General features: G+C 37.9%; 1 protein-coding gene across 1 annotated transcript in view; it reads right to left on the bottom strand.

Moving 5' to 3' along the window:
- Positions 1–18907, bottom strand: part of DLG2 (discs large MAGUK scaffold protein 2) — an 856812-nt gene that overhangs the window by 226140 nt on the left and 611765 nt on the right. The window contains exon 13 of the mRNA XM_013943075.2: positions 14013–14169. Within this exon, the coding sequence (XP_013798529.2) occupies positions 14013–14169 (157 nt within the window). The remainder of the gene's footprint in view (positions 1–14012; positions 14170–18907) is intronic.

Here is an 18907-nt window from a genome sequence, read left to right as displayed (position 1 = left end):
ACTCTTTTCCCTGCCTCTTCCACCAAAACAATATTTTAATTACAACAATTGTGTATGGTGATATTTTTGTCTGACATGATTTCATTGTGAATGGTTAAATCTGCTTCCAATTACTGCTTTCAATGAATTTAATGTGTTTGTGTTAAGAATACTCAGTAAAAGAAACAAAAATACAAGAAGTTGCATGTGTGTGTAGGAATGTTTTATACACACCAAAGACGTTATTTTATTCTATTAAATGGGCTGGATTCCTTTAAGAAGCATTATATAATAAGCAAAGCAGCGTTGCTGTTCTGAGCTTGACTGCACAATCTTGATGCCCTAGCCAAGAATGAATTTGACAGCACAATTTTTGATGCCTAATTCCAAAATGAATTTGACATAATGGAAATAAGAAAAGCCTGCAGCTTATACAGCTGTCTGTCTCTTCTGTACGCTGTGCAAAAAAATGGTTAGAAAGCTTACAAACAAAGGGAAGTGCTATAACAAAAGACTGTAGTTAAAAACTACAGACAAATATAAACTGAGATAGAGAAAAAGATGTAACTATAGGTCATAGTAATTATAGTAATTGCCCTTGATTTCACTGATTCAAACTAAAGTACTATTAACTTCATATGGAATCATAATCTAAATAAAAGATAAGATTTATATTTTGGATAAACCGTACTCTTTTAAAATTGGAAGAGTTATATTCCCTTTAAAATATTTAATCGAGTAGCCCATATCAGCACAAATTTGCTCAACTCTGAACTGTGCCAGTTAAAGACTTACTACAGTGTCTTCTCATGTTACATCAGCTTGAGCACAATTCATATCTAGGTCATTCAAACAAGGTGGAGGTTAGCAGAATAATCTGCCGTATTAAAGCCACCTTATTTTGTGTTTGCACTGCAATTAAATGAACACTTGGGATCTCTGGTTGAGTTGTAAAGGAAAGGAAAAACAAGTCCCTTCTCTGGAGAGGAAGCATAGAAGATGATTGTTTTTCATTTCTTCTTTGAACTGTCAGTAACATTGTACATTGATTTTATAGAGTAAATTAAATGGCAAAGAAATGGGACTCCTGTATCATGGAACAACACAGCAGATTTCTCAAACTGTGGCTGAATTCTTTTGTTTGTTAAACTCACAAAATAAGAGCTTTTGGAGTCTGAAAAACAGCCAGAAGCTTGAGTAGAAAGGCAGCTCTTACAGCCAGACTTCCCATTGATTGCATTAAGCAAAGACACGAAGAACCCTACCCATCTGCTTTAACTTTGCAGGCCCTCTTAAGTTTTCCTAAGAGAATTAGAAAAGGGATGAGAGGGAAGCTGAACCATGTTCTCTGGTGGTCCTCATTAGTCATTAGGAACCAGTCATATAGCATCATCCCTTAGGTGATGGGAACATGCTCTTCCAGTGAGATAGGGAATATTGGAAAAATACACATTAGAGATGACCTTCACCATGAGGTGATTGCCCTGAACATGTCTAGGGAAGCCTTTTCTCACCAGAAGGTGGTATAACAGTTTGACACAATGGCCCACACAACTATGGCAGTTGATATATTCCAGTGAAAAGTAAAAGAATTGTAAGAAACTCATGCATGTTGCCAAATTACAGCTCTTTGCTGAGCATGAATGTGTTTCAGCTTTGACAGGACATCATTGTGTAAGCTGATGCTAATACAGCTAGCTGGAGGCTGAACTTCTGCAAGAATTGCAGCCAGCTGCGTTAGAGGAGAGCAGTGCCGGGCTAAGCGCGCTGAGCACCGTGGACAGCTCACCCAAAAACCTGGGCACCGGCACGGATGTGAGAGATGTCACTTCCATTAAAAAAAAAAAAGTTACTATAAAAAAGTTTTGCCTTACTAGTGAAGAAAATGTTTAGAAATAGAAAGAAGGGAGAAATACACAGGGGAGGAAGAGTCTTTGCTCTCCAACTTACCTTCTTTTAAATTCTCAGGCTTACGCTGATAGCTTTTCTCTCACTTTTCTCACTTCCTCTGATCTTTTCTGTGCCTACATTTTCTTCTGATCCGTTAAAACTGTTTAGTTTAAACTACACTGGTTATCTTATCCTGAACTCCACTGAAAACATAATATTGTGTCATGTCTGCTCTTCTCCATGCCCAGCATCCTGTTTCTCTCTTTATGGGCCAATAATTTTAATGACCTTTTCAATTTTCCTCATCTTGCTACCTTAGAGTTATGGCTTTTGCCTCTAGTAAGCTGGTCTTTATGCTCTGATGAACTGAGCCTTTTAAAAGCAAATTCTTTTCTCTCTGGAAAACAAGAAACACTGTGGGGGTACGAGCTATGTGATTTAGTATGCCTTTTCCTAACAGAAAATTTAAAGAGGAAGATGAACCATCTGAAAGAGGTATCAAAGCCTCTGTTAGATCTCTGAAGCAGTAAGAAAATTAAGATTATATTTGTGAAGTGGTGTCTTGCACACATTTTCTTTTATAGTAGGGCAATTCCTACTAACACGCTTTATGACTCACTAGAACACACGAATCATTCCAAATGGTACCTGTTAAGCCTATAACCATAGTCAAAGACTTTTTATTATCCCAAACTGTACAGAGAAATTCTTACAATGAATGCAGCATTTGTGAATGATGCCAGATTGGCAAACTTTGAGACTGAAGTAATTTAAGTGACGTTCACTCCAGTGATAACCTTAAGAGCTATTTCCTCTCAGTTCCATCAGAATTCCTCAGAACTTGTTTAAACCGGGTTTGAAATAAATTCTGGCTTTTGCAAAGGACACATAGGCTCATTGGAGTCTGAATGGACATGAACTTTATTTCTTTCAGGTCACTAAATAGCTACCAGCTACTTCTGTTACTAACCTGGGCTGGATGTAATCCAGCAACTGTGAGGTGATCAATGGCATTTTATCTCATTGCTAATGCCAAAGTCTAGACAGAGGCACATATGTGGTCTTTTCATATTAAGACAACTGCTATTACTAATGACAAATATCGTATATGAGTACTGTGCTAGCTAATAGCACAGGCCAATATTTATTAACTAATTTTGAAATAAATATAGACATTGGCTTTTTCGTTAACATTATACATTAACCCCTCAGTAATCAAATACAATACTTAATAAGTAAGAATGCTCATTTGTGTTAAAATGGAGAGCTCATCATCAGTGCTTAAACTCAAATCTAGCTGCTACTTTTCTACCTTCCCTCCTCCTGCCTGGTCACTCAAACACCCTCCTATTTCTGCCACCGCCTATCTCATGCATCTCACTACAGCATCATCTTTTCAATCAAAGTCTGTTTTCACACATTCACTCTCCTTTGCAATTTCTGCTGTCTTCAGACGTCCTACTCCAAGCTGACATCAAATTGCCCCTCCTACCTCCTCCAGCTTTTACTTTTTATGTGACTGTTACTTCCACTCTCTTTCCTGCCTTCTCTGAATTAATCATCTTTCTCCCTATTTCTATTTTCAGCACTTGGATTTCCCTGTCTCCTGTGCTCATCCTGGGACATTTAGGCATTTCCCTATCAGTAGCAGTCATTTCATGTACATTGGTTTCTGCCAAGCCAAGTTGTTAAAGCAATTTTTTTTCTTCCAGTATATGGATATAGCTACACTATCATTGATCAGTTTTGTTCATAATGCTTCAGTGTTCTTAGCTTACATTTGAATTTTAAAGGATGATATAAACAGAAATAATTATTGCAATTCTCCTGCTTCTGAAATGAAGTAAAGATTTCCATTTTAACAAGTACCTTACAATTTGAAGATGATGAAAACTGTACTTCAAGCTGAAGCCAGCAAGCTGGCTGAAGCAGCTACTCGGGAACTGAAATACAAAGGTGAATCAAATTTAGAGGCTGCTTAGAAACAGAAAGGCATTGGTGACTTGTGTGACCCCAAGCAGTGAGACACTGGCAAATTTAAGAACTGAATGACTTGTGAAAAGCCACAACACTGAGGTGGCCATTGGCTTGTGTCACTGCAAATCTGTACTGAATTCAATCCAGTGACCATGAGGAAACCTATCAATGGTTCAATGGCAGCTTGTCTGCCTAATTGAAATGTTCAGTTCTAGATGAAGTGTTAAATGTTTATGTTTTTATATTAAAACAGCCCGAATCACAACATTCAGAGATAGTTTGTGGCTCTATAGATTAGCATTATGTGACATACATACTTTGAATAGATGATGTTCCATAGTCTGAAATGAAGCATGTCTTTTAAAACCAATGAAAAGGAAATGACCCATTGTATTCTGTAAGTATTTTTGCCTTTGCTACAGCTATTGCCCTAGTGGGCTGGCTTGTTCAGGAAAAGGTTATATCTAGCTTCTTCTTTCAAAAACATCTCCAACACCTCCCTAATCATACTACCGCAGATATCCCTCAAATACCCTATTTTATGGATGGCCAAATTCTATTATTATGCAGCTCAAGTCATATGATCATTTTTAAATCACTCAAGAACTCAAAACTTACTGGGCAATAGAGCAGAATAATGCCTGGAGTCTAGTTCGTCTAAGTACAACACAAAAGTCCAGCCTGAGGCAAATCTGTGAATGAACAGAGCTCAGGGATGTAGCCATTTTGTCTAGCAGTAACAATTTTGGCTTTCAAATTTGTGGTTTTAGTTTCCCTTCATTATGAGGCTGATGGTGAGGCTATACCAAAGGGTGAAAAGCTCACCCCAAATCCTCAGTATATCAGATGTGACATAATTCTGTCTGGCAGTCTTATAACAAAATTTGCTAATTTAGAAGGTTTGAACTGAATGTGAACTGCTCCTTAAACTACTAGGAGCTGATGAGCACGCAATCTGGCATCAGAAAGATCATTTCTCCTCATTGAGGCAATTGCAAAATGAATGTTTTAGAAGCAACTGATGATTTCATCATAGCAAAAATACACAGCTGGTAGTCTAGGGCAATTTACACTGACATGACACATAACTGACAGGTCTGATAGCTAACACTGCTTGGCAAAAAAACCATGTCTTATTCATGAGGATTGTTAGTATAATTTATTAAGTTCTAATCATGCACTTGGAACTATTAGAGTTAAGCGAGAAAACAGTTACTGCACCAAGGCAATTGCGTTTTATTTTATATATTGTAGAAATCTAGAAGGAGGGAGGGAGACAGAGAGAGATCCAGCAGGAAGAATGTTTCCTAAATTAATATAAAAGCCAAAAGGGAGCTCTATAGCCACCTAGCATACATTGCATTCCAGTATACACAGGCAGTAATTTTTTTCTCTAGAAACTGTATTAAGCTTGTGTTTTAGAAAGTTATCTATTTTATTTTGAAGATTTTGAAGATTTTGAGGGACAAGTCTACCAGCTTCTATAGAAATGTAACCTAGATACCCTGACTACAAACACGTGCATCAAGTTTCAAGGCTGAACATGTCTAAGTTCAACTTCCAGCCATCAGTTATATATTTATCAACAATGCCAAAATAACAGTTTGCTTCCAGAGCTCTTCTCTAAGGCTAAGTATTTCCAGATGGTAATGTTTACACAGACACATCTCACACTTCATTAACGTGAATTTTTATGGTCAAGGAGGATGCTAGGGCTTTCTTGACATGGACTTTGCACTCCAAAGCTTCATGGAAAAAATGAGAGTTTTTTTCAGAATAAGTAATTTCTTTAAACAGATATAGGAGAGGGTTTTCAAAAGCATAAATTTGCATTTGCACCCAGCTTCTGGGTGTCCAATTGCCATCTGTACCTCTAAAAATCTCCTCTTATTATACAGAGATTTTGGGTGCATGAGTGATTCAGTTTTGTCCCTCTGAATTTTTTGAGCCAGCATGGTGAAAGCAAGTACTCGACATATATCTCTATATTATGCATATATTGTAAAAAGTGAAAATGAGTTAATTTGGAAAGGTGAAGCATTGTGCACCCAGTCCCACAAAAAAATAGATCAGTAGAGGGCTCTTAGAAAACTGTTGCCATTTCTAACTCATCCAGAAATCCCAGAAATTCCCAATGTTATGAACAAAGCCTGAGCTTAGATTAATCTGCTATTTGCTCAGAAGCTTCATTCCCCTGATCTTCCCATTGGTATAATCCTTTCATGACAGCATCTTTGCTTTTTCTCTTTCTCCCTAGTCTTTGGGGGACTTGTGGTCCACCACTATATGAAGATGTTGATAGGAAACTAACAGGATGATTATGAACCTTTTTTTAAAGTAGCAAAAGCAAAAAAATGCACTAAATCTTTCAGCCTTCCCAGTCTCACCTTTAAATATTTTTACCTCCAACTATTTAGAAATTCATTTATTCCTTGTTTTTTTTTTCTCTCATCAAATATTTTCTTGCTACTTTTTCTAATCCTTGCTAGTTACAGTTTGTTTTATATCTTGCCTTTTTGACTTTGTCCCCAAAAGCTACCTAAAATTAAAAAATTTTTAGAATTGTGGTTTTTAGAACAATAGTAACTTGACCCAGCTTCCACTTTTTCTGTTTCTTACTTGAGTTTCATATCATCAAAAGGCTCTCACATTATCCTGGTTCATTGCTTATTACACTCCCTATCTTTCCTTTTTTGCTGCGCTTTTAATAGTTTTTCTTAAATAAACAGCTACCACTTTTGAGTTCCCTTTTCCTTTAAAACTTCTTCCCTGTAAGATTTTCCATATCAACTCTGAATGTATAGCAATCTATTTTTGAAGTTCATGTTTCTTATTCGTCTGTACTTCCTCATTCTCTTTCAATAAAAATCAAAACCTATGCCACTATATGGTCACTCAAGTTCAAGCTGCATTTAATTTTTCAATTTTCAGACAGTTCTTCCTTGCTGATCAGAACAAAATCTGGAAGTATCTATGTTATCCTTGCTTTTACCACATTCTCTAGAAAAACATTCATGAACTTTTTGGCCAGTTTGGATAGGATTTTATTTGGGAACTTGCCCCAAACTCTCTATAATCAGTAGAAAGAAATATACACATGAGCACAATGCTCGTCTGACCTGTGTAAAGTATCTACTTTAGGACAAGGTAAATCATACTCCAGAAGCAGCTACATCTTTCTGTTAGCTGCAGAGGGAGCCTAAAGGGTTGTATGCCCTACTCTACTCCTTTCCCAGTATTAACAAAGCCTGAACTTGGATTAATCCACTATTTGCTCATGAAAAGCATAATCTATGTGACCTTCCAGTTGGTGTCATCCTATTGGCACGTGACAGCATCTGTGTTCTTATTTTCTTTTCTCTCTCCACAGAGATGTTCTTTTTCCAGATCTATCACATACATCACCTAGCATGCAGTATTTATCATTTGGAAAAGTTTTGCAACTACTTCTTCTGTTGATTTTCTGAACAAGTTCTATCTCTCTAAAACAGTCCATGTGAATTAATCCACCAGTTTAAATCACTGTGCTGATCACATACTAAAATTCCCCATATATAATATATAATGGCATATACATTAGAGCAAGTTTACATAATTATATTTTTCCTATTGGCTAAACAGTTAAGTTTAAAGTTAAAAAAAAAAAAGGGACTCTCCAATTACATGGACAAATGCAACTAAGGGCTGCAGAATTTGAAAGACCCTTCCATGCAAGAGGACAGAATCATACATCATCCACAACACCACAGAGAAAAAAGCATCTTAAGTATACAGCCAATGCCTCTGCAAATAAATCCTGTAGAAAAGCAAAGAGGAGTATCTGTTATAATCCTAAAATGATTTCACAAAGCCAAAAAACAGCGAGCTGATGTTCCATGGAAAAAGGATTCCAGGCCTCACAGAGATCTCCATCATAAGGCCCATTTGGGGGATGTGCCCAGTGGAGATGGTTCAAATATTTTTCAAAGCTGTTGCAACTTGAAAAAAAAAAGAAAAAATATTTTGAGAAGCAAAACCAAATGGTATTGCATTTTTCTTAGTTTTGTAACTAGGTAATAAAATGCAGTCTTTGCCCTGAGTAGTTTTACTGCTTCTACCATGAGCAAAAAGTGGTTTTAAATTAGAAAACCTGAAAGCTTCCCTGTACCAGAGTAAGGGAAGTCAACCTGAAGGTCACTTCTAACCGCAGCAAAAGGAAGCATAAATATTTGCTATAAAAAGGCACAGAGTCCTTACACTCCATCCTGCTCTATATGCAGCACATTTTGGAGCAGAAATTGCAGAACATTATATTTTTTTAATGCATATTTTATTTTTTGCTACAGATGTGAGCGAGAAGACAGGTGGGAGTTGTGTGGGAAGAGAAGTGAGAGGAACTGGGTGGAAAGAGGAGTGTCTAAACTGTTTGTGAGGAAAAGCAAACATCTTCTCACAAAAATGAAAGCAGGACAATGCACTGACACAAGACAAAATCTGATCAATATAAGAGATCACCTTTCCTCTGCAAGGGAGAACCTTGTACAAAAGACCAGAAGCAGCAGAGAACTGAGATATTCATACGCCAGCGTTGCATACTGACTGCAGATAATGTCATCAACCAGCAACAGAAAATCCCACAGGATAACTCTGCTAGCCCTTTTCCCAGTACATACCTATTTGATTCTCAGGAAGTAGCAGGGGGAAAAGAACACTGTCTTTCCCCTTATATGAATATATCCTGGTGCCATGCTAGATCAAGAGGAAAATCCTACAGAATTCGGTTAACTTCATTCACCTAATTCAGGTTAGGCAGTAGGAAAAATGGAAGCAATAGTTTCTTTTAAGTACTACATACACCCTCACAGTGCAACCTGTTCTCCTCTCTCCTCTGTTCCTATTGTACCATTACCCTGCAGGCTTTATTTCCTCAGGATAGCTGGCTGGAGGTGTTGCTTGGGAGCAAGTCTTGCTCCAGGCTCCTGCATCAAGTTCTCCAGTTCTCAGAGCAAATGCTCTCCTTTGTCTCTTGGTTCTACTTCTGGGCCACACTTCATCTTGATGTTGTGAACCAAGAGGCACTAAAGCATTTCTTCAGGAGAACGAAATAAAACTGATACTGTTTTTATGGTCCATGGTCTTATTTTACTTTTCTCTGTGACCAAGCAAGAGCAATAGTAGTTGAAGAATCAGACATCTATTATGAGGGCAAACACACATGAAAGGTGAGATACAGAGTGTGTTTAAGACTCCCAAATATAGGCAGGCACATATGTGATAAGTGTTTAAACTTAAAGTCAATGGACACCCAATCAATAGAGTTAATAAAGCTTACAGAGCAATTCAGCTCACTCTAGACACCTTGTAGCTGGCCAGCTGAATCAATCTCTAGCCTTCATTGACTGTAATTGGAATTAGACACCTGGAGACATGTAGATACCGACATTTAAGTATCTTAATCTAGGGCTCAGTCCTGCCCAGAGACACAAAATTCGGGCAATCCAGAACTTAAGATTCAAGTGCTAATACTTGGTATCACCTCCTTACAGCTGTTAATTCACCTTAATTCTTTCTATAGTTTAATTATCTGGCCATGAACTGTTACTGATTTATATACATTTTTAATTTTATATAATCTGGTGTAAAAGTATAAAACTGTGTGAAAAACACATCATCACACCAATTCAAGGAGCAATATGCACTAATTGGTTGTGCACCAAGATTTCAAACAGTAAAGCTGAATTCTTCTGCCAGACTTGCCTGTGTAAACAAATTCTCTGTGCTTTAGGTATTGCACCTATGGATAAATTTGCCTACCTGGTATTGAAAGTGCTTTGAAGCATACACGTTAAGACACCTAGATGTGTTGTATCATAATTTTAATTTGAGATTGTAAGGCAAAAATAGCACAACTCCTTGTTATGGAACTTTTTGTTTGAATACAACCATATTTTTTCCCCTAGGACTTTGCCCTGAAACATTACAGCATAGTCACTATGCACCTCTTTTCTAAAAATATGACTTGTGCTGCTGCCTATCAGCCAGGATGTATGCACAATGTGTGGCCTTACAGTTCTTGGAAATCATTTGTGCACAGGCAGGTCATTTTCATTAAACAACAAAACATTTCCTAATTTTGATAGGCAATATAACCTTTAGCACGGGAAGTAGAATTTTAAAGTGCAAGGATGGCATCAAGGAACATTACATTTTATTTGTACTAGAGACTGCATTTCCCTGACAGATGGAGAACTTGGGGTTAGATCAGAGTTCAAGTAGCCTCTAAGTCTAGTCTTGGCCCAGACTTCTTGCATGATTTTAAACAAAGCGGTTAATATAATTGCACCTCATTTCCAGTGTTATATGTCAATTAGTATTCAAAATGCTATTTAATGATGTTTAGATTAGATTTAATAATGTGACAAGATAAGAGGGAAGGATATATTCTATCATACTGAAGACCATATATTGCTGATGTTTACATTATTGTATTTTAAAGACACAGGAACAAGAAGGAATTTTTTTTTTAGTTTAGTAGTTAATCACAAGAGCATAATGAATGATAGCAAGAAGAAACCAGCATTAAAAAAAATCCCACTTTTTGGGGGAAAAAGCAGTTTATCATAAATATAACACTATAACTTAATTCATTTTTTGCTATTTGAAACATTTTGTCATTTGAAACCCATAACATTTTTCATTATTCTTCTATTTGCCTTCAGGGTTCAGCTATGATTCATTTTGTCTCTCTGCACAAAAGCATTTTCAATATCACTCTGCTTTCTGAGATAAGTTTTAAACATTTTCAGCCAATTATCCGAACACATAAAAATATGGCTATCCCTGTTATTCCTAAGATTTTACTCAGTTTTCAGAGGCAGATCTCTCTCATTGCCGATCCTGCGATGCCATCTGGTGGCATTTGGGAAAAATAAACTCAAATTTCACCTCTCGTCTATGGGGCCAAGGTTAAGGCATACAGTCCTCCATAGGGGCCCTGGAGGGCTGTACGCCTGGGCTCCTCCCCATCACATAACCCGCAAAAAAGGGCAGAAACTGAGGCAGATAGGTTATGGGGTTTGTTCAAGCCCTTCAGGCTGACTCTGGGACTAGGAATAGAAACCAGGGTCTCGTCAAACTCGACTGATCTTTGCCCGCGAGGCAACACGTTAGCTCCTAAACAGGCTTGCAGTAGTTTATAACACACCTCAGATGAACCTGGGCAGTGGCCCTTGGGACCTCTAAGTCTGAGCCACGCTGTTGCCATTCCCTAAACAAGACATGAGCACCCTGTATTTGTATTTGGCTTTCCTAGACCAGCGCTTGCTCTCTTGAACTAAAGAAACAGCACCAGGATGGTGGGTTCAGCTCTTACTGGGCAGCTCAAGCCTGGAAAGCTTCCAGGTTCAAGGCTGGAAGCAAACCCCCACAATTCTCTTCCTTCAAGCAGGCCAGAGTAATGCCCAGGAGGATGGCTATTGCAGGTGCAGGAGGTGCAGTTCATGGGGTCTTGCTCTTTGGAGCATCCCAGGCAATAGCACAGTGAGGGGGTGATGCCAACCCACTTTACAGATAGGACCATTTCTAAAGATCTCTGTCTATGTACCCAATGGGTCACCCAAAAGCAGCACAGATTCTCAGCTGCGTGGGGTCACACTCCTGGATTTGCAGTCTATTTAAGGTGTTTTTACAGGTACCCTCTTCATAGGTGAGTACACACTTCTGTCAGCCAATCAATCAACATTTCCCCATATTTGCAGCACAGGAATTAAGATTGTGCCATCATACTCCTCTTCTGCACAGGAGACTGAAGCTTAGGAATGTAAGGCACCTTGCCCAAGGTCATACTGAAGGACTATAGAGAAATCAGGAATTAAATCCAGGTCTCCAAAGTCTAAATCACTTAGTACACTTTCTGTTTGAAAGAAACGTAACCAGCCCTAAGTTAATTAGAAATACTAGCTTTGAGGGCACTATTTGGTCTTGGTAAATCAGATTTGTCATGTTTTGAGAAACAAATGGAAAAACTATTTCAGTAAGGACATAAATGTTTCTGAGAGATGAGACAAGAAGGAATAAACGGAGAGAAGCAGACCTACTCTGTGGAGCCCTTATAAAATTAAGGTGTCTGGGACCTGTCACCAGACACTCATCTGAGATTAATCAGCTCTAAAACCAGCTTGTGCATGAAATTTGTTTCGTTTGAATATGGAAAATGGATTCATAATAGTTATTTGTGACTAAATAAGTCAGCAGTGCCTGACTTGGTGATTGCCTGGGGATATGCATGCAGTCTAATTTAGTAATAATTTTCATCCCACTCTGCTCAATGAACAAATAAGCTCCTTTTGCATGACAAGTAAATGCTGCAGTGACACTGGCAAGTTTAATTAGAACTTATGGAAAGCATTACTGTGAAAGAGACAAAAAACAGAGTTCAAAATCCAACTGCAGCAGCACTTCACAGTGCTATTTATTGCTGCTTAGAAATAAAGGAAAATAGAAAATGGACTTTCAAAGTTGTATCTGATCTGCGGGATCTCTGAATACAATGTACTGTAAAAGGCTTTGATCTCATAGTTGTCTTCCAGTTAGCCTTCTCTTGAGTCCATCTAGACAAACAAAAAACAAATTGCATAATTGCCCTGCAGAAATTTCCATTCCTATTCTTCAGGTTTCTTGTCTGTGTTCTTTTTGGCACAAGCATTTGCCTGCCTTGTCTCTTCGGGTTGATAACCATGACAGAGTCTGCTTGTGTGGTTATTTTTGCAGTCATCTATGAGCCTTCTACTTAAGGTTATCTTGAAGGCACCTAAACATTTCTTACTTGCCCTTTCTCAGTTTTCTCACAATATTTGCAAGGACAAGGTGTAGATAAAATATATCACTTTAATCCTCACAGTTTCAGGTTACTGCATACCTTTGGTGCTAACCTACCAAATTTTCCATATGCCACCATCAGCAGCAGTCACCTTTTTACACCAAAACTTTGACAGATGTGGAAGACAAATTCCCTTTACATACAATAGGCCAGTAGCCGCGACACTCATAACAAATGTAGGAAAACTCGATTCAGAGTCCTCCTGAAGGGATATGAACATTTACTGTGCCACAGGACCATGCGTGGCTGCCCAGGCTACAGCCATCTTCTTCCCCTGCTGCAAACCACAGGGCAGCCAGCACTGCGCGATTCATGGGGACAGAAAGCCATACAGCGGGAAAGCGTGTGACATGCCAGCCTCATGGGTAACTCACTCATCTGAGACGAATAATTCCTGGGTTTTAGTTCTTTGGCTTAGGGCTATTGATGTACTTCACATGAAACAGCCACAACTGTATCATTTTGGTATAGTTTCCTTTTTTTTCCGTAAGGCGGCACCATATGAAGGGATACTTAACTACATTTTCAAGACTTTCATTGTCATTCTAAAATCCTTTACATTCAGATTGTTCCAGTCAGATGTTCAATTACTTGACACAGCCTAAAACATAAATGCTCTGCTTTTGAATTGCACGCTATCAATATATACATGAAAGGAAAATTAAAATGACGTTTCTGAAACTAAGTATGCAAAATATAACCTCAGGCTACACAGCCTTTCTATCCTCTAAAATTTGAAAATGAATTTCAGAGTGATCATCAAATTCATTAGAGGAGCAGAGATAATTAACCTAACCTAATTAATCTTATTCTTGCATCAGGACATTTGCTAAGCAGTTTGGTGCACACTAGGTGGCACCCACAGTCTGGATGATTTCATCCTACCACTTTTTCTCCTCAAAGAAAAGACAAAACTGAGAAATATCTTCTGATTCAGTAGTGTCTTTTGGGGCAAAGTGGAAATGGATGATGGGCTGAGTCGGGAGGTACTGAGGTCTGCACAGCTGCTGACCTCTTCTTTGGGTTGTTGCCATACTGCAGATAGTACCAAGCAGAGAAGAGTCTCGTTCTAAGTGCAGCTAACACCATTAACAAATGCTATAAAAAGCAAGAGCAAATAAATAAAATATTTAGCGGTGAACTGTTGCCAGCTTGGATTTAACTAACAAATGGATTACCATTTTAAGCAAGAAATAGCACAGCATGGAAGCCAAAAAGGCTGTAGGAAGTCTTCTTTGTGCATCCCATGCAATATAGACAGAGAATAAGAAAAAGTAATTGGCCGGCGAAACCAAAGGCAAATACTTACAGATAAAATTTGATCTCCTCTCTGTAGTTCTCCGCTGAGATCGGCAGGCCCGCCTGCTAGGATGAAAGACACGAAAATGCCTTCCCCATCTTCGCCTCCCACAATGTTAAAACCAAGTCCTGTGGAGCCCTTGTGCAGGATGATTTTTCGAGGCTCTCTGTATAGAAACAAAATGATAATGTTTATCCATTCAAAACTCTTACTGTGTACGCATCTCTCAAGGCATCTCAGCATACTACATGTTGTTTAAGACCCAGCGGGCATGCTACTACCTAAGGAAACTGCTTAATAAATGATATAAATATATTAATTGGAGACCAGAGAAAGTAGGAATTAACCAGGAGCCTTTTTTATAACTCATGGGTGAATCCAAACTTCTCTATGAACTCCTGTTCACTGCAGCAGTCTTCACTAAGTTAAACAGTGAATTTCTTAAAAACAAACAAAACAAACAAAAAACCCTGAAGATATTTTATAATCTTATTTATAGTGGTACTGTATACACAAATACAATCAATCTTGACATAATGCCTTTTTTCTTTTAAGATCTAGACTTGCTTTTTAAACAAACAAATGAACAAAGAAAAAGTTCAAAAAGTTCAGGCAAGGAAATGGCAAGCATGTTCAATCCAAGATTTGGAGCAAATAACATTTAAATGATCAATACAGAAGAATCTCATGAAAAGGTCTGGTTTGACATCATCAGGAACTCGCACTTGTAAAGTCACATAATAGCGTTATCACTGAACCAGGCTGAGGGATATTTGCTTGTATTTTAACGTTTTTAAAAGTTCTTCATAATGACAGAAATCAATAAATAATAACAGCTACAATAAACAATAACTGTTACACAGCACTTTTCATCTGTAGATTGAAAATATGTCCCAAAGGATGTAAAGTTCATAATGTGCATTTTACTGATGGGAAAGCAGACAGAGGAGATGACTCTCCTAAGCAATCAAGATAGCGTAATTGAGACAGTGCCCCAGGTATTCTGATTTCCAGTCTTTACTGTATGTACCAGGCCTGCCTCTCTGCTGGGTACAGAAGCACGGACAAGCGTATATGCAAACACACACCATATTTATGTGTACTTACCTAATTTCAAATCCCTCTAACAAATTTACTTTCCAGAAAAAGAGTGCACATGCTATTATATGAATATGTGAGAATCTTAGGCCCAGTCCTGCAAATACTCACATGCATGTAGATCTAACCCATCTGTGATTTCTCACAGAGACATGGAATCTTCTTATGATTCTTAATTTTTTCAAATAGTAATTACAAGCAAAAGGACAAGTATAAAAACACACACACACAACAGCTCCCAAGAAACATGTTCCAGAGTGTATCAATATTTCCTACGTACCATATAATACCATATAACTTTATATGGTCAGAAAACAACTTTAAAAAAATACAGCTCTGAGAAAAAAATCATATTCATATAAGTATATATTTGTATATTCTTGAAGTATTTTTAACCAACATGAAAGAAAGGGATTTTTTTTTTTTCTGTCTTTTGGATCATTGCAATTGATTTGCCTTGTAGCGGCACTTTTAGCACCTCCTTAAGTACGTGCAGATTAGGTATAAGGTAAGAAGTCCACATACACAGGCTTTTAATTAGGAAGGGTGGCCTAAGGATTGGGACAGAATTAGGACAGTGAATTGGAGGAGCAGGTTCCTTCCCCACCTTAGCCCATGAGCTGCTGAGTGATCTTGGCAAATCACTCATTTCTTTCAGCTTCAGTTTCATCATCCACAAAATGATATGGTGATGCTTGTCTTCTTCGAGTCCTACAGATCAAAAATGTTTTCCGAGAGCTGAGTTACTACCATTACTATTTACCAGGGTATTGAGGAAAAAGAGGCAGTAAAGTCAAACAAATATCTTCGCATGCTCTGCTGGTGGGTAATCAGAAGAGTTCTTGTTAAAAATGAAACCGAGTATTGCTACATATGACAGGCAGCTTAACGTTGAAAGCCAGTGCTATGGGCAAAACTAGGTCAATACAACTGGGTATCTGCTGAATACTCAGCTGTACAGCTCAACAAAAAGTCAGCCCAGTTATTAATCCCTGTGTCTGATCAAGTCAGCAGATTTATGCCTAAAACGCTGTCAGCACTGTTTTGTAATTTTGGCCTTCTGACAGCAAAATTCACATTTTGTTCTTGGATGATTATGTTCGGAGGAAGCTCAAACAATAATGGGGATGTGGCAGAAGCTGTGATTAGAACAATGTTTTTTGGCTCCTGGTCTTCAGCTTAATCAGGTCAATTTGGTCACGACTCAAATTTGGCTGTACAGAGAGACTGACCAACGCTACCATACATTCAGATTTGTTTCATTTCTGAGTGTCTTGTGGAATCTAAATAGTGGATCCAACAATGCGCAAGTGCTACTGTCATGACGATAGAAACAATCTTTGGTGATGATTGTAATGCAAAAACTACAGCAAATAGAAGGTATGCGCCAGTTCACCACAGTGTAACAAATAACTAACAGACTTTTGGAATATATAATAGTTCAGGCTTGCATAGTGCACTTAGTCTGAAAACGAACTAAAAGAGTACTTATGACGATAAAACTTTGTAGCATGCTATGAAATTAGAGTAGGAAGAAAGTTTCCTACTTAAACAAACTACATTACCAGCCACTGACCAGGTGATCTCTTATGAGTAATGTAGAGTTATGTAGCAATGCTTTAACTGAACTCAAAGAAAAAGGCATGATAAGGCTAAAGATGAGTACGTGACATATTTATTCATCTGGCATATAAATTTATAGTCATCTCTTTTGACACGATGAGAAAAGAGCTCTAAGAACAGGTGCTCCAATTCTCCTTGTCAAAGGAGGCCTAGAGTAATATCTGGGAAGTAACATTAGGAAAACTGGAATCAAATAATTAAAGTAGACATGACGATGACAGAGTAAGAAGTGAAAGAAACGTAGGTCAAATATTTTCTTGCAGTAAATATACTCAGGAAAAATAATCTCTTCTCTACAGAAAACAGCAGCTGAGGCAAAGCAGCAGAGTATAATTTCAGAGTAATTTATGTAAAAAATACATATATTTCTTTTGAGACAATAGGTGGCACTCTATAGCTACTAAAAAGGAAGAGTCAAACAGTTTTACTGAATGCAAGCTTCTGCCTCCAGCTTTAACTAGTTATCACATTTACAATTCTTCTGTGATAAATAAGGCTGAAGGTAAGGTTCTAGGTGCTAACAAAGCGCACCAGCACTTTAATTCTGTGTGCGCATGTTTTATGCCCTCCTGCAGCTTCGTACCAAACACAAACAGAGAAGAGCAGCGGGGGAAATCAAGCAGAAATTAGTAAAGAGAGCAAGATGAAAACGTTGCTGGACTGACAGAAGGCAGCAGAAGGCAAAAAAAAAGAAAAAGAAAAAAAGAAAAGAAAAGGGAGAACAGGATAAAGGGAGAGAGTGCGTCTGCAAGAAAAACAATAAAAAACGTGGAGAAAGAAGAAAGGAAGATTCACTGTCAGAAATCATAACCAGGAGCAAAGGAGCACACAAAGCGCTGCAATCCAACACAAATTTACAAGCTCAGAAATCAATGGGAGAATCAGTTTGGATGGACTTGGTTACTTGCTGCAGGGAATGAGTCAGATCTGTTCCCTGTAAAGCACATTATAAATTGCAGGCCTGATGTAAGAGCAAAGTATTATTAAATTAATATTTGAAAGCAATTAGTAGTAATAAAATCAAGTGGGTAAGACTTCAGCGCTTAAGGAACTTTTCTTCTTTCATAAAAACGTGATTAAACAACTCAGAAAAGTGAGGCACCTTTTCTCAGCAATTTTTTGTTCATGTTTGTCTTATTTGCTCATCAACTTGAAAACATCTAAGTGGTTTGTATCTAGTATGTTCATACTGAGTAATTGTTTTGATTGGTTTTACAGTAAGAAAATGACATGACAAAAATATGAGTATTCCTACCATTTTTTATAGGCTGTGAATCCATAGTAATTGAGGATTTAATTTAAGAGATTAAAAACTGCTCTGATAAATGATGGGGCAGAGCTTTATGAAAACAATTCTTATAATAGCTAACTGAAAGAAAATCCATTTCTAATTTGCTTTTTTTGTCTTACTGGCTATGTAAAAGAATATAGTTAACTTTACTATTCATCTCACATTGACATATCTCTTTCTATTTTAGTTGTATTATATACAAAATTGGGGTGTCGAAACCACTTGTGCTTTTTGGAACATCCAGAGAAATATTAAGAACACCAACCACTTTGAAATAGCAGACCCTAGATATTTCTTCAGGTCAATACAATCAGTGAGGAACCCCACATCAGCGGAGACTTAGAAATACGGCTTTGATCTTGCTTCGACTGTAGGCTTTTTTTTTCCCCTCCCCAAAATGCTGTTTGCTTCACAAAGGATATTGAAATGATAAATCCATTTATGCACATGATGATCTCCTATTGCAGTAACACACATCATAGAAAGCCCATCAGGATATTTATTTCTCATGCTGCTTGCATCCCAGTAGCACCCAGAGTCCTCCAAAAGGCCACACACCCTCTGTGTAGGCGCTATCCACATGTACCGCAACACAGAACATTCAAGCTACTTAAGCAGCAAATAGCAGGAAGGAAAATTGAAGTAGAGTGAAATTAAATTCATCAGTTATGGCCATGCATTAGTAGCAGAACAGGGGAAAAATGCTAAATCTTATAGCTCCAAGGACCTTTATCCAGTACTGTAAGGTGTCTAGCTTCAAGCAATTCAACGTGCGAGCATTGAGCTGAGCCTTCTCAGAGTCAACTGGCTAATTTGGCCATTTCCTTTTCAATACAGCACTTCCAATTCTCCTCTAGTGCTTCAACAAATTTTAATAAGTCACTTTGCATGT

This window comes from Apteryx mantelli, chromosome 1 (assembly GCF_036417845.1).
Source record: "Apteryx mantelli isolate bAptMan1 chromosome 1, bAptMan1.hap1, whole genome shotgun sequence".
Taxonomy (NCBI): Eukaryota; Metazoa; Chordata; class Aves; order Apterygiformes; family Apterygidae; genus Apteryx; species Apteryx mantelli.
This window is presented reverse-complemented; position numbering and strand designations above follow the sequence as displayed.